General features: G+C 41.3%; 1 protein-coding gene across 2 annotated transcripts in view; it reads right to left on the bottom strand.

Annotated features, from left to right (window-relative positions):
- Positions 1-3840: 3840 nt before the first annotated feature.
- FHDC1 (FH2 domain containing 1) overlaps positions 3841-16962 on the bottom strand; it is a 32779-nt gene continuing 19657 nt past the window's right edge. For both annotated transcript variants that reach the window (XM_052690232.1, XM_052690231.1), the window contains exons 7-12: positions 15648-15718; positions 15436-15543; positions 14488-14558; positions 12303-12420; positions 10359-10523; positions 3841-7856 (exon numbers count right to left, since the gene is read on the bottom strand). In XM_052690232.1, coding sequence (XP_052546192.1) covers positions 5814-7856; positions 10359-10523; positions 12303-12420; positions 14488-14558; positions 15436-15543; positions 15648-15718 — 2576 coding nt within the window. In that variant the 3' untranslated portion in view covers positions 3841-5813. The remainder of the gene's footprint in view (positions 7857-10358; positions 10524-12302; positions 12421-14487; positions 14559-15435; positions 15544-15647; positions 15719-16962) is intronic.

Consider the following 16962-nt stretch of genomic DNA (forward strand, 5'->3'; position numbering starts at 1 on the left):
GGAAAAATTTGTTTACAGAGTGACAAGCATTGGTACTGGCTGCCCAGGGAGGTGGAGGAATCACTGTCACTGGAAGTGTTACAGAACCATGTGGATGTGGCACTGAGGGACATGGTTAGTGGGCATGGTGGGGGTGGGTTGAATATTGGACTAGGTAATCTTGGTGGTCTTTTCCAACCTTTATGTTATTCTAAGATGATTTGAGGTGATCTCTCTCACTGGGGACAGCAACCTCCAGCAATTTGCTCTCAAGGACAAAACAGAGCTACAAAATACAGACTTGTAAATGTGAAAAAGAATTCCCACCTCTTACTGGAAGCAGCAGGGAAAAGTGTGAGCTTGCAGGTTTTGCAGACAGTTGTTTGGAAAAAGGTGACTCATGGCAGAAAGGAAGAAAAAAAAATCAAAGGAGCAGAACAGCCACCAAAGACTGCAGAGACACAGAGACACTGAGAGAACAGAATGGAGTGAGCTGAACAGTACAGAAACACCAGAGTGCAAAAGGGAGATAAAGAGGGGAGATGAGTTATTAGTAGAAGCCAGAAAATTTAGAGCAGGATGGAAAACTGTAACAGAGGAAATAGGAGCGGGAGGAAACAGTCATGGGATGTAAAGGGGCAAATACAGCTGTGAAAGGGTGGGGGGAAAAAAAAAATCAAAACCACATTTATAATCATCTTTCATCCCAAAATGAGAAATTGAAGATTCGCACAGGGAATAGGTTTGAATCAGTTTAAATGTTGCATGAGAAAGACTGGGAACAAAAACGTGGAGCTCGCAGCATGTCCTTGCTCAGCACAAGAGCTGAAGTGGCTCCAGCAGTGCTTACTGGAGTATTCTCTGCAGTGATGGAGCAAGGCCAGGTGCTGGGGACCCCTGGCTTTTCCAGGAGGCCGTGCAATTAGCTGGGTCAGCCAGGAACAGCTGACGCCCAGGGAAGTGTAAGGATTGTAATGAACAGAGAAAAGCTCCACATTCTTCTTGAAAACTTGTCTCATCTCTGCCTGCTCATTTGTAATCATCATGTTTTCCCTCTTACACGCTTCCCTCATTTCCACAGGCAGCACGCCAGTCACCAGATAGTAATTCAGAACTACTGCTCATGCACGTGTCCATTTTAGAAATACATTCAATTCCTTCCTGAACTTCTTCTAGACCACCAAAAAGATGGAAACATTTACTTTTTTTGGAAGAAACTATGCAAAGTGCACACAGGCAATCCATTCATTTTTTCCCTGGAGCTCTAGGGCCCCTGCGCAGCTGAGAGTTATTTGAAGCCACCAGCTCTGCTCACTGGTCAAAGTGCTATTGTTAAAAATCAAAATAATAAAAAAAAATGGAGGTAGAGTTCATCTCTCTCCTCTGCTTGGCCCAAGAGGAGGCATCAAAGCCTGTAATCCTTCATCCACCCAAAGAAATAAGGATAGAACAGGGAAAAGAACAGGGGCTATTGTTCAGATATGATCAAAAGTAAGAGATGCATAACTGTTCAAAGGCAGCCGGTCCAGCACCCCTGCTTCAGATGGGGCAAATGTTCTCTGCAATGCCCCACTCTCTCCCCCCTCCCTCCAGACTAGGCCACCAACCAAGCACTTGCTCAACAGCTACAAACCCGATTACCATCTCTGGAATCAGTATCATAGCATGGCCTCCACGCTCCCCGTGACCCAGTGCATAAAGGAAGGGCATCAGCAGATGGACGGATTTTTTTATTTGTTTTTAAAATCAGAGTTAAGTTTCTAGCTGAGACAGCGAGTGTTCTGCAGTCTCAGCTTTCAGCCTAGAAAGAGACAGAAGCCAACTATGCAGCAAGGAACCACACAGTGTTGTCTGGAATCAATTCTGTCCAAGTGCAAGCAGCGGATGCTGGTGGTGATGACACTTGGAGGAGAAATGCCTGGTTGCCACGAGAGCCCTTCACGCATTCTTTGCCTCAGCATCATGCTCTTTGCTGTTGCTGAGGTGTTTGCGCAGATGCCAGCCCTCTCAGCATGCAAGATTTCCAGAAGGCATCTTTTGGCCAGGCGAACCAGACTGATTTTTATTGGCTTACCAGCAATAAAAAAAGCCATCTATTTCTGGCTGTTTAGATAGTGACGTGGCTAAAACAAACGCCTTTGTTTTCAGCAGCTGCTAACAATACCTGCAGGGAGCTGTTCCCAAGGCAGTTATCTCTGGCACTGGCAGCAGTAGGATGTAAACAGCATGTATCAAGCTAATGGAAAACACTGACTGGCCAAATTTGAAAGGAGCTGCATTTAGCTGGGCCCCTCTCGCCAGGATTGCGTTCTCACAGCAGCAGCAAAGACGTCTTCTGGAGGACAGCTCTCCCCGGCATGTGGGGATGCAGTTCCAGCCAGGACGGGACAACTCAGGGTCAGTGGCCAGCCAGCATGTGCTGTGATTCACTCCCAACCTAGAGCTCACTTGTGCCTGGCTAGGTCAGAGCCAACGGGCAGTACTCTGCACCAGTCCACACAGCCAGAGCCTAAGATGAGAGAGATACCAGTGGGTTATTTTGAATGACATAGTCCAGACTTGTACACTGTGGGAGGCGTGATGGGAACTCTTTCTGTCTCTCCCGATAATTTAATGAGCTGTTGTAACGACGGATGCAGTGAGCCCCTCATTTGTATGCAGTTCCCACATGAGATGTGAATATTAAATTCCTCCAAATATGAATCAGCATCTCTCCTCCTCCCACAGCTCGCTCCCCTATCTTGCAATCTGCAGCAGCTCCACAGCCCCAGATGCCCTCGTGTCCCCCCGGGCTCCCCGACTTCACCATCACCTTGAGAGCCATCAAAGGAGACAGACTCGCCTCTGATGATGATGACAAGCACCCGCTGCTCGGCACAACAAAGCCCAAAACAAGCTCTCGTGTCTTTCTTCAAACCCGCCTGCAGCCCCACAGCCTGTTAGCGTTCGGGAAAATCTCATGACATGGGAAATTAAACCTACAGGGCACCGCTGCCTCTGACAGTCGGTAGTTTAAATAATGAATTGGTAATCATAAACCCTTTTGAAATCAAAATGAAGTTTAAAAAGGGAAAAACCAACTTTTGAGACACACCTTTTGATGGCGAAGGGCTTTCCCACGTAGATTCCATCAGCAGCTGTCACTCAGTGCTGGCAGACAGCAGGTGCGTGCTGCTCCGTGCGGGAGAGCCGCACTCACCCAACGAGAAAAGTCAGGGGCTGAACGAGTTTGCAAATAGCAGCAATTCCAGTCCAAAAACCATTCCCATAGCAGAGGGGAGGAAGTATTCCCTGAGGACAAGGAGGCTGGCTGCCTTTCTTTCCTTTTTTTTTTTTTCTTATGCAAAAAAACAGGAAAAAAAGTCACAGGAGAATGGGATGGAAGGTAAAACTTCAGAAATACAGTGCAGAAATCACCACCTGCTCCTGCAAAACAGGCTGTTCTTTATTTGCAAAGCCCTGGGAGCTGTAAACTGGGATTTCCCAATAAAGTGCGCTAAGCTAAAAGGCATGAAGATAGTGACAGATCCAGACTTGTTACTGCCATGAACATTCGTCTTGGCCTCAGCACACAACGCATACACAAGGCGCTGCATCCACCACCTAATACCTTTCCTGTTCTCCACAGGACCGTGCAGAAAGCCCTGCCTCAGGAGCATTCAGAAACTAAAGATGAATTGCTCATCTGAGTACAAAAACAAGTCTCCTATTTCAAATGCCAGCATTTCTGCTGCAAAGCCCTTTCTTGGAGATTTTCCCACAGGTACCTATAACTGGTCTCCAGTTGCTGGGGATCTCCAGGACCAAAGCCAAAAGTACAATAAGAAATAGAAAAATGAAGCCCATACCCAGTAAATGGGAACTTTATTAAACTACCGAGTTACTCCGAAATGTATAAATGTTCCATTAAATACATTCAGTTTTCTTTTACACAGATTTATAGAAATTTACATATACCAAAACATATTTAAATTAGTTTTCAAGCTTGCTACCAATAAAAGTTTGGTTGCTTTTTTCTTTTTTTCTTAATAAAGGAGAAGAGTCAATTATCTGCTCTCGCAGATGTGCATACATACACACAGATACAAATAAGGAGAAGGGAGATGCTTTTCTTTCATTTAACCCACAAGGGAGGCAGCAAAAAGCTTATGCAGGGTTTCGAGCAAAAATTCACCCTTGCCAAAAAGTGGGCTATATAAATTCTCCCCCTGGGACAGACTCAAACAAGAGGCCCTATGTAATACTTTGTGTTTGGGTACAATGTCTGCAGTAAGACATTGTGAAACACTAAGGGCCCCTTGCCAACTTCAAAAGACAAAGGTAGCTGTCCCTGATAGTAGCCCTTGAGATGCACATGAGCAATTAAACGGCTTATTCTCACTGCGCTATACACTTCAAGCACTGAGGGATAGAGTGGAGAAGCAGATCTACCCTAAGCCATGCCACTTGTCTGAAGAGATTTCCTTTTTATTTTATTCTCGTTTTTATTATTAAATGAGGCTTCGTTTGTGAGCGAGTGGAAAGGCAACTCTTTAAATAGGATGCTCAGGAGAACAGTGATCAGCTTCCCCACCTACAAACATTTCCCTTAGGAATATGCATAGCATGCTGAACAAGTTCTCCCTCATTCTCCGTACCTTAGACTAGCAAGACATGAAAATTTGTATCCGCAGGAAAAAGGAGGTGTTTTTATTCGTAAAAAGCTTATCAAATACTAGTTGAAGTCATCCTTTGGAGTACTTAAACATTAAAAACCGCATTTGAAGCAATGAAGGAAGTCTACAAAAACATTGTCATGCGTAAGATCCGTGTTTCATGCTAAATATTCATGTTGACAAGGAGAGGAGGGGGCAGGGAAACAGATGGCTCAATCAGAGCCATTGCAACATTCAAGTAATTTGGTAGTACATAAACCAGTGGAAACATGGAATAGTAAGAAAGTGCTCAGCACTACAACGCAGCCTTCAAGAGCTGAACTGCAAACATCCTTGATATGTATCATAAATATATGGCACTTCTGTATGACCAAACGCTGGCAAGTTTGCTTGTGACTGGAACAAGTCAGATGAGGAGTAGTCATCATCCCAGTAGTTACCAGAGGCCCTTCCAATGGGCACAGCCTCCAGCTGTGAAGCACCAGCCCTATCTACTTGTGCATGCAAGACAATTCCTGGAGAATAAGCCTCCTGACCAGCAGAAAGTTTTCTCCAGACACATGTACACGTTCATAAAACATGCTAAAAATTCTTCAGTTAGGTTAAAGACAGCCACAAACAGCAAATATCCCGTTTTACTATTTTTTGGCCAGCAGTTCCCAGCTTGTCCAATTGCCAGCAATGGACTTTGCAACAGGCAAAAAAGAGTTCCTGAATCCAAGGCAGTAGAAACAATGTAAAGCACAATCACCTACATTCATTTTCAGTACTGTTCCACAGGATTCTCTCTGACGTTGAATAAGAAATCAACCAACACAAATGCTTGAGCCCCAGGAAGAATTTCATGTACACAAAAACTGGCCTTTATCCACATTTTCTGTCACAAAGCATTTCATCCCATAGCTTAACTCCTTTAAACTTTTTGGCTTCTGGTGACCTTCCATATCACAAATGCTCAAAGACTTGCTGCTACACTCCTATTCCATCACAGTAGCTTCAAACACATTCAAATTCTTCACAGAGGATTTAGACCAGAACACAACCAGTTGCCCTTTTCCAGTGGTGTGCGTTACGTTGAAGAGCACGTGATGCCGCTTATCAGCAATCTTACTGCTTTAAGGAATTCCTCAACAGAGACATCCAGTGCAAGAGACATTCCAAGATTCAAAAAACCTCTCCTTACTTCAGTAACGGCTTCAGTATTTTACCTATTGTGGTCCGGTTTGCATCTTTCATTTTAAGAGAAGACTTTTCCAATGCCCCCTGCTCCTTTGGTGAAGCCTCTGCTTTTGTGCTGACAGTGTCTCCCTGGAGGATGCTTTTTCCAAACACTCTGGCACTATTTGCTCTCTTTAAAGTACTCACTCCATTCTCCTTTGGACTCAGATCATCAGAGGTTGCTGCTGGCTTCACTTTAGGCAGCCTCTGGGACACAGATCTGGTGATACTTGGAGGTTTGGATGAGGTGGAGAGATCCACTTTTGCACGCTTTGAAGAAGAAGCCACTGTATTCCTTGCAAAGCTGGGGACACTGGATGGTGTTTTGGGAGCACTGACAGGGCTAACTTTGGTGTCATCTACAGGGGCCTGGGGTTTTACGCTGGAGCGACACATCTTCGTCTCATCTGTCTTTGACTTTGCAGTACTCCTAACAGGTTTAGAGCCTGGTTTCTTGAGAGCAACTCTGTCTCTCTCAAAATGAGCACTGCTTGAGGTGACAGTCCCCCTCTGTAACCTTGGCTCTTCTACTGACATGCTGTGCCTGTAAGGACTTCTTGGCAGTGTGTCTGTAGTGCCTCGGACAGAGCTGCGACGAGACAGGCGGCTTTCCACTGTACTAGTCTCACGAAGCGCCGGCTTGGCTTCTGGCTTTTTCACACTGCTTGGTGCTTTGTTTGACCGAGAAATAGGCACCACTTTCCTCATACTTTCATTCTCAGAGGCATTCAAAGTTCTAACAGGTCTGGAAGAAGTTGTGTGGCTAGGGCGAGTGCCACTGGGTTTTGAGGAACTTGGAGATCTGTCTTTCAGAGAGTTTCTCTTTGGTCCTATAGGGTCTTTGTTTTTTACAGCTTTTTCTTTAGAAAGCGTGTGTTTGCTGTTGGCATCGTCCTTATCGTTTGTGGAAGCATGAAGAGACAGATCCTTGGCAGAAGCTGAATTTAGGTTTGGGAAGAGTGTTCTAGGCCTGTACTGAGCACCATTCACAGAAGAGCGTGTTTTGCCAGCCTCACTTCTTACTTCATTGCCTGCTAATTTAAAATCATTCCCCTCTTCAGAGTCCAATGTCAAAGAACAGTCAGTAGTAGTATCTGACACATAGAACATTGGCCCATCTTCCCTACTTCCCGAAACACTTGTGTCCATCGACACAGGGCTGCTGCTGCCAGGCTCTGAAGTTTCACTCTTGCAACCCATTGCCTTGCCTGTATGGTTGTGGGCCTCTCTGGAGCTTCTGCAAGCTGGAGGCAGATCGTCATCAGCAGTGCTAAGGGAATGCAAGCTTAGATCATCTAGAGTCTCCACATCTGTTCCACCGACATCCTCTAAATATATTAGAGGCATATCCTCTGCTGGCTTTGCTCCTTGAATATCAAACTTCCTTAATCCTTTAACAAGTTCGTGCTCCTCAACTGCAAGGGCCAGAGCATTTATATCAGCAGACTCCTCACAAGAGGCATTGGAAGCACGCATGTTGCAGTTGGTGCTTCGCTGTGGATAATGGGGATTGGTGGTTGAGCCACCAAAGTGATTGGACTGCGCTGGACGCAACTGCAGCAGATCACTACTTTTCCCTTTGGTTTCAGACTGTTGCTGTAAGTGCAAGGTATTTAAATTGGGATCTCTAGTTTCTTTGGATTCAGTCCAGGCTACATTGGGTCTTACTTGTCGGGTGTTTGCACGGGGAAGGCTGTTAAATTTATTGGAATCCTCTTCTTTTGAAATTTCCAGGAAACTCTGCAGCTCTCTGTCTGCAGTAATTCCCAGAGAAAGTCGAGAGCGTTTGGAATTGGGGTTTCTGTATGAAGGGCTTTGAGGTCTCTGCTGCAAGAAGGGAAGAAACTCTTCGAGTCCTTTTTTGGCCAACATTTCCACATCATTTTCACTGCTGCTCCGCCCAAAGCTTCCAAGCTCTCCAGCAGCCCAGGATCGACGTTTCTCCTCCAGCTCCTTTCGCCTTTGCAGATGATGAAGTTCCTGGATCTCTCGTTCTCTGTTTTCCTGACAAGGAAATGCATAAATCCATGTTACAGAGGACAGCATTCTATGCACGAGAACAAGTTACACAGCTTTATCTTTCCTTTTACTTCCTCCTATCAAAGTTAGTTCCTACTGCTATCACTTTCTCTCCACCCCCAATACATACACACAAAAATTCACCATGGCAATCAGTCTGCAATCATTAACCATATGGACTGCAGTTCCCTGCATAACTAATGCTGGAGGCATATCAGTCCAATTAACATAAGAAAAAAATGCACAAGTCCCCAGAGAGCCTGAAAATGTGATCTATCAAACCCAACTAGCTTTTATGTCCGAGCAAAGAATTGTTGCTGTATACAGAGACGTTCAAGTCCATGCTCAGTAGGTTTAGAGAGAGCAGTTTTATCTGTTGAGTAAACTTCCAGCTGAGCATTATATTCTTATTTTAAAACAAACTTGTCTGACAAGAATGCAGTCACGGCGTTCTCACATCCCCCCATATTACAACAACTGTTATTGAAGCAGCAAGTGGAGTTTCCAAGGGTTGCTGTTTATCCCCAACTTGAACATAACAGATTAGAAATTTTGTGAAAAGACATGACTTGCATACAAAAGCAAACGACAAAGCTTCCACAATGTCTCACGATCATTACGTAGACATCAACTGATGCCACTTCAACCTCATTCCGGTTTTGGATCTCTTGTTTGCTGTTGGCTTCAAAAATTGACAGCTACAGCAAAGAAGTTGCCCCAGGCATGCTAGAGATTTTGGTAGCTAGGCTGAGGGGCTGAGGTTTAGAAAGACATAGAAAGAGGCAGTTTGTGTTTGAAAGACAACATAGTAACACCTTTCTGCTATAATCATTAGCAGTGGTTTACTATGAACAACTACACTTCAACAGACACCTCTAGACTTCAGATTTAATCTAAGTTAAACTTGAGAAAATAACCTGAAAAGTTCAACAGAAATGAAGAACCTGGTTTTCTTCAGTCAGTACAGCTGCAGCAAAAGAAGAGGAAGGCCTAGTCTTCATAAAGATTCAAAAATTAGTTTTCCAGCACGTTAATTTTGTTCTCAGAAAGCCTACATGGTTGTTTAAAAAAAACTCCACACACCTATATTGATCTGAAGCACTGTTTAGTTTGATTATCCCATTGTTGTGACAACAGAAGAACTGAACAACTATAAATAGTTGCCTGAAAGCTTCCAGTAAACAAAAGTCTAATGCTGAAGCTCTTTTTGATGAATGGGTTAATGTATACCTCTTAACTGGGATTTGAGATGACACAGGGCTGTGAAAGATAAGATGTGCTAGAGACCTCAGAAACTCAACAGCTAAGGAAGGACAAACAAAAAACTTGCATTTCAGGAAAAATGTGGCAGGGAGCCTTCTTTCACAGGTATGGGATTACAGGATTAACACTCAACGAACGCTAAAGCTTAATTTCGAATATCCTATTGTAAAGCCAAATAATATCTGCAACAATTATTAACTATGTTCACGTTCTACGTTAGACACAGAACAGCAGAATATGTTGTTCTCACCCAGAATATGTTTATGGAGGTTTTATTCAAATGATAAACCTATTTTAAACACACATGAGCATGTTCTAAAATTGCAAAAACAAAGTGTTTTTAACACGTGAGATACGCACAGTTGGCCATTGTGGTATAAACCACCTTTTTTGACTGCTGGCTCTGCTGTCCACATGTTACATTCATTTCTCAGAACTGTAGTTCATTAATGTTTTAGGTTAATCTTCACAAAATACTTAGCAAGAAAATCTTTTCAGTATTTGTAATTAAGAAAGTAATTCATCATTTCTGACTAGTTTCTACATAGTTAAGAAAAGCAGTCCCCGTTGGGCCTTGGAGTAACAGCTATCCATTGACCACCAGTATGCAATGTGTGATTATGAATTAAACCCTCAATTCCAAATGACTGAACACGTCCTTTGTAACATGCATGAAGTCACCTCTCACTAAGAAGTCTGTAAGCGTTACTACCATTTCGTTTAATATATTTGCATATTATTCACATGTATAACCACACTCTGGGTGGTAGAGGGCAAGCTAAAGGTACAACATGCATGTTAGCTGAACTTTCAGTCAGCTTGCTACTTACTAATCAGGAATGTTTTTCTCTCTTTCTAAACAAAAGATTTTATGAAAACTGCTGTCAACTGCAGATTACGTAAGGCAGAAAAACAAATCTGTGTATCCACCTAATTCATGCTAATTATAAAGTCCTAAAAATTATTTCTAATGATAGGTAGACTTTTCTAAACAAAAAATTGTAACCAATGCTGACACTTTTGTGAGTTTTCACCCACAGAAAGCATTTAAAAGACCAAAGTAGCCACTGCCATCACCATTTTGACAAATAGATCAAATACCACAAGATACAAAGCATCCCTTACACAGAAAACTATTAATTCATGTGAACCAGTATTTATTTCAATAGAGTGAGAATCTCATTCTGGGCTCAACAGCCTTATGGCAAGCTTAACAGTGCCTACCTTAACAGCCTTGTTGAATCTTAAGCAGAAGTCCCTAAATATCTGGAAACATTCATCCAACTTCATAGTTTCTTTGTCCTCACAGAAGAAGTCAATGAGAGCATTTCCTTCCTCTTCTAATTCTCGTTTCTGGTGTTCTAGCTCCTTTAGATGTCTCACAGCAAACTGTAGAAAAGAATATACAATGGCAAACAGAAAAATTTAAGTAACAACAGTAGAGGTGTATATTAGGAGCTTATGTGTATATTAGGAGCTCGTGTTCCATCCTTGAAGTTGTTACAGATGCCTGAAAATTAAGACTTTGAGGAAGAACTTCTACTAATCAAAGGAAACTTCCTGTCATTTCAACAAAATGAGGAAAGAAGGGCAAGGAAAATGCATCAGTCAACATTCAAATTCTAGTGAATAGGATACAAACTGGGCAAGAGTTCAGAACTTCAAGCAGCAGAACTACTTAAAGGAACAACCACTGCATTTTTTTGTCTCCCCAGTCTGTATCACCAGCCGTTCAATGCCATCCTTGCACAATATCACATCTGAGAACGTATCTGACTCAAAATAACCTGGTGGAGAAAGTTAATTTCCAGACAAATCAGTTTTCTGATACTAATTCGCGACTCCCTGAAGATTTTTCATGCTGCAGCACTGGATTGTGAGAAGGCAGCGGGAGGCACGAGTGACCACTTAAGACAACTTGCTGCCAGGAAGTTACTTGGTAAATTATGCTGGTCGGGTAGGAACAAATCTGACTGGTTAGCATTTAGTGAAAAAAAAGAACGGATTGAAAATAAACTGGACAATTGACAAGAGCATACATAGAAAATAAGTTCCTCCCACATATTTCAGTAATTTATTCATGAGGATGAGATAATGAAAGCTGACTTTTAATCGGCTTGGTTATGACTTATAATTTGAAAACAAAAACCGGAAGTCTTTATGTAAGGTATGCATTTATAAAAAGATATTTTTTTTTCACAACGTTTTTTGGAATGTGGCCTAAACAAGGTTGTAGTGTTACATAAAACCAGCTATTAAATTAAAAACGAAAAAAAAAAAGCCAAACATGTCAGAACATAACATTAAAGAGTCTGGGTGCAATGGATTTAAGCCAATGATTCAGAGTGAATGAGGACAGCTATTTCAATCTTAACCCACCTCTTTCTTCATCACCTTCACATCTGAAAAACTACACTATTAACTATACTTGCAAGTTGAGAATCAGGGTGGGTTAAGTTTCCAGATCAATATCTGTCTTTCTCTCTCTTTTTTTTTTTTTTTTTTTAACTTGTAATAATTTTCTACAGCATGAAACAAAAATCATTTAATTGAAATGTAATGTATATTTCTCTGGGCATCACCACATATTTGGAAAATACCTACAACTTTGCTTCAAAGTTAAGCGCCATATACATTCATATCTATGAAGTTATTGAGATACTGAAAAAGAAAAGCAGAATCTACAAAGCAGTGATGGTATGGCTTAGAATATTACACTCTGTGCAACGGGTAAATTAGTACAGAAAACAGGCTTTTTTAGCATTCAAGCTTCTAAGAATCCCTCTTCAATTAAATATCCTCAGTAAAAACTCACATGGTCCAGCTTAACATCACAGCTGCCCAAAATATCTGCAAGTTAAGAACAGAAGTAGAGACCAACCCAAATTGTCTTATATTTTAACTACTGTTCTTTGTCAGGCACTTAACACACTTGCCCAACAAGCCTTGGGCAACATACGCTCCATACCCCTCCCAGCAAAAACACAATCCTTCCAACTCTCTTACTTCACAAACATCATGTAGTTGGAACACCTTTGTACCATTGATATGGTAGACATATTAAAACAATGCTTCTGTTTATTGACATGTCCACACAAATTACTTTGAGCTGAGGAATGCTCCTATATTCAGATGACAGTAAAACATCAACACGGGTAACCTACAAACCTGCAGAAAGCTTTCCATCTGATAAAAGAGTTTTGGGTCTCGTCGGATGCTGTCTTTAACAGATCTTGTCTTGAAAGAGAGTGAGTGGAGCTCTGCTTCTACATTATCAATGGATAACCTAAAAATGCATATACAGAGAATGCTTATTGAGGAGGAGGAGTTGCCCTTAGGTTAGCCACAATATGCTTCAAAATTGATGCTCAACATGAAGTGTAACCTGGCTATCAAACAAGACCTACCTGTTCAGAATATCTTTCTAAAGTATAAATCGAAAGTTAGGAGAGAGATAAGCACATTTCTTCTTATTTGCAACTTAAAAAGATTCCCATGGGGTGTGGTTTCACAATTAATTCCAGCCAGTCCTACCCAGCTATACTGCCTGAAAGGGCAATGCCACTCTGCCAAGTGTTCTTTTTTCTCTCCCTGGGCACTCACTCATTTTCTAGATGGCGGTCGTATCGTACTGAGCACAGAAGATTAATCCGATAAAAGCATAAATACATTTCCTTCCAGATGGGTCATTTCCTTAGTCCATCTGACTATATGACCATTTCAGTGCCAAAGCTAGTGCAACAAGGAGTCACACTGCCAACCGGGGCTCCCATTTTGGCAACAGCATTTGGCATCATGAAATTGCACATTACTTTCTTCTAAATTGTCACTTAGAAGACAGACTAAGAAGACATTGAGCTTTGTCTATCAGCTGATGCATTACTGTTTCCAGAATGGTAAAAAAAATAACAACTGCACATGCGTTCCTAACTACTTTCAATTAACAGCACTTAAAACAGCGAAGCTGAAAATACGCAGCAGACCAACTGAAGCACACACGGTGAGATCATGGTGACAGCACGCATAAATAAATAGAATGCCGGGGTATTTTTCTGTGTACTTCAGGTAAGCACTCTGTGCTGGGAAAATCTTATGTGTTTTTGCAAATGAGAAAAGGCGTAGACGATTCTGCTTTAGAAGGAGGATAAAGGACTACAGGGTTGAAAGGCAAGATAAAAAAAAAAAGCCGTACATAATGGTGGTTGTTTTAACACGGCCTGATTGGAAGGATTTACGAGCAATTTATACACGACAGCTGTCTCTCTAATAAAGAAAGATCTTCTTCACACCCAATTGTAAGACACACATTTTGTTCTGTTTAATTTTCCTGTAGAATGCATCCCCCGAAAAGATTTCATCATGAGTTACAACAGAACATTTTCGACATTAACAAATTGGATCAAAGAACAAAATGGCTAGAAAAGTACCACCAATTTTCAGATTCTGTCTACTCCCCTGCAGTTTTCCAGGGGGTTTGAATACTGAGGGAAGCTACATTCCTCAGCAAGCAATAGGGCAGACTGCCAAGAAGGTGTGTGGGTTGGATGGCAGAGAGCCACACAGGTGGTCCATCAAAAATTTTCTGATTAACTGCATGGCCACTCCTTTCCTCAGAAGATTTCAGAGTTCTTTGCAGACATGACTTAATTTTTCATCAGATGTGAGAGACTGGAGCAATTTTACAGTTCAGACAACAATGTAAATAGGGTGCCCAAAGGTCAAGGAGTAAGGAAGTAGTGAACTAGGAACAGAACTCCAGGATCACTAGCTTCCAGTTTTGTGCTTTAGATCACAACATCTCACAAAAGCAAGTACGGTTATCTAGGTATGAATTAGATTAACATTATGCAGCTAAAGACAATGATGTGAACTTGCAGAGCCCCAAACCTTTCAGATTTTCCACCCAAGACCGAAACAGAGAAGCAAACCAAATATAAAATATCTAAATGAAGCCAAGGCCAGCACCTATATCAGAAACCACACTTGCAAGAATGCTGTAGACTGCTCAGAGACAGACGAAAGTTGTTTTAAGGAAAAAAAAAAAAAAAAAAAAGCAAAGCATAATTCTGATCTCTTAAAAGCAGCATATATGCACACGTTATTTGACAGAGACAAAACTGCAAAACACCTACGGAGATCACGGAGATCACGTCAGAAAAAAACCTTATACCCGAAGGCACATTGCAGGCATACTTCTGCTAGCAAATGGAAATGAAGCCCTCAAAGCTACAGTAAACATTTGTAAAGATCTCAGGTTTTATGCCAAGTCTTTTTTGAATAAATCTAATTGCTGCACGAATCAGAGTTCCAAGTCACAGTTTAACCATAAGTTTTCAGGTTTCTTTTGACTTACCTGGCAGCCTCATGAACATCCCTAATTTTCTCTGAAAAGTTGAGAAGAGCAGCATCTTTCTTCTGGGCTTCCTGAAACAAACAGAACAAAGCCAAAACATACACAAGCTATTAACATTCCACTGCCACAAAGAAACACCTAGAAGTCCAGCAGTTCTAAAGCCTCTGGGGGGGTACTTAAAGGTTTCTCTCCCTGCTCTTTCTTCCAGTTCAATCCTAACACAATTCAGCAGAAAATACTTCTTTAAAGAAAGACAAGGATCAGAACTAGAAACAAACAACAATTCCATTTTGCAATGCACAGCAATAGCAGCTTCTACCACTGAACACAAAAGACACCTATACTGATAGGGAATGCTAGAGAAAGGACAATTCACTGATGGCCATTGTTTGAGCAGATACAAACATCAGTTAATGCTCCACTGTTACCCAACTAGTAATCTCTTAAATCTTAACTTTGTAAACAGTTAAGCCAAGTCACATATAGAAACATTTAAATTTTAAAATCAGGAAGTTTAAAAATAAGAAAAAATAGCTGAAAACAAATTTTAAAAAAGGTCACAGCAGCTTTAAAAGTACTTGTTAGTCATCAAGGGTGAAAAAAACAACAAACAACAACAAGGAAATATGCTGCTGAAATGATTCAGCAAGAAGAATAAGAAGCCACATTTACAGTGTAAAAATTCAGGACAGTAAGAGAACTACCACTGTGATGAAGTTAGACAAAGGTAAGATTCTACATGAGACTAACAACTCAAGTTTGCTACGGATTTCCCATGGATAGGATGGCCAGACATAGGGAAAAAGTGAATTTTGTGATTGAAAAGCAAACATTAAATCCAAGTCGTAAGCCAGTTTATGGAGACACATGGCTCCTTCTGTTCCTGATTATCTATGGCTCCAGATTTGTATCAGTTACTTATACCAACAAAATAGTTTTCATATATACCAGCGCAACAAAATGCAGCAGACTCATCCCAGGTTTGTTGGCTTTTGTATCCGCCAGCTTGAGCAGTGATGACAGCTTAAATCCAACAGCATTGCCAGCATACCCTCCCTAAAAAGAAACGAGCAAACAGTTGCAGTGTGTGAAATAAATGGACTGCAACACTAACAAGGAAGTCTGGTCAATCAGCCATCCACATTCTGGATGTCACTTACCGCGTTCATAATATTCCCAGCCTGAAGGACCAAGTGCAGTATGGAATGCAGCTCCTCACAAGTCATTAACTCTGTAAGGAATAGAAAATTGCTGTCTAACAATTGTTTGTTTAGAAATACGTGCAGAGTTGCCAAACTCTTCAAGCTTTCAAAGATGAGGATTTTTATTTTAACGGGATAGTACAGTGAACTGAAAATCGGGGAAAAAAAATATACTCTATAATTCAGAGTCTCTGTCACAGCTAGCAAACCTCATATACATGTTCAGACTTCAGCTCTGCAAGTGTAGTATTTCCAAGGCAACCCATGGCAGCTCACAAAACATTTGGGGTCTAATCCTGCAATGCACAAAGTATCTTATGCAAGTACCCTTACCTCCTACTAAAATTAGTGCAAGGCAAACGTTCTGCACCTCACAGGGTCTGTTTGCCATCTGTCAGGATTGGGCTAGGAACCATTATTGCTTTTAGGAAACTCAGCCATTGGGTCTCAAAAGACGTCAGGCAATGTTAAGTTTTCAAGACGTACCCCACTGCCACTATGAATCATCACTTTATTTCTATATGATAACCAACTTGGAGTGACATTTATTTCACTTTAGTGGCATCAAAGATGATTCAGCACAAAGTTCTATTCAGTGTGAAGAAAAGCCAAATGGAATAAAACTGGCACTTAAAGGTTCTCCATCAGAAGCCTGCTCTGCACACATGCCCTTTTTGCAAAATGCACAGTACTGCTCTATCTGAATTCATACACTTCTTCATCTGCACATAGGAACACCTGCTGAGGGCAGTACCTTAGAAATAAGATACAGAAATCCAAAATTGTTGAGAGTTAACAAGTGAGCATTACACAAATGGCACAGTAAACTAAGTACCTGCAAATTCAGAAGTCACTGCATAGCAAGAAAAATAATGTAAGCTGTTTTTCATGTAATAAATATGTTTTACACTGATTAACATAATAGAACATAGAATCCTCTTGATTACAGTTTAAACATTTTAAAGAAGTATTTTACCACAAAGTTCACATTTTACAACTCCTTTACCCCACATTTAACTGCTTAACATAGTACACTATCATTTTGGAGGCAGACAGCCCTTGTATCTTTGGATTTCAGTATTAGCAGGCTAAAAACATGTAACTAATTACACAGTCTTTGATCTAACAACATAGAGGTGAGAGAGCAAGGGAGAAGAAAGAGGAGAGAATACAAAAGGGAACACCAAATTTCATAAGGTAAATAAGAGAAAGCAATGTCTAAAGACTCTGCATAGTGAGAACCTGCTCAGTGTCATTATGGAACCCATCCATT

The sequence above is a fragment of the Tympanuchus pallidicinctus genome, unplaced genomic scaffold (assembly GCF_026119805.1).
Source record: "Tympanuchus pallidicinctus isolate F22 unplaced genomic scaffold, pur_lepc_1.0 scaffold26, whole genome shotgun sequence".
Classification (NCBI taxonomy): Eukaryota; Metazoa; Chordata; class Aves; order Galliformes; family Phasianidae; genus Tympanuchus; species Tympanuchus pallidicinctus.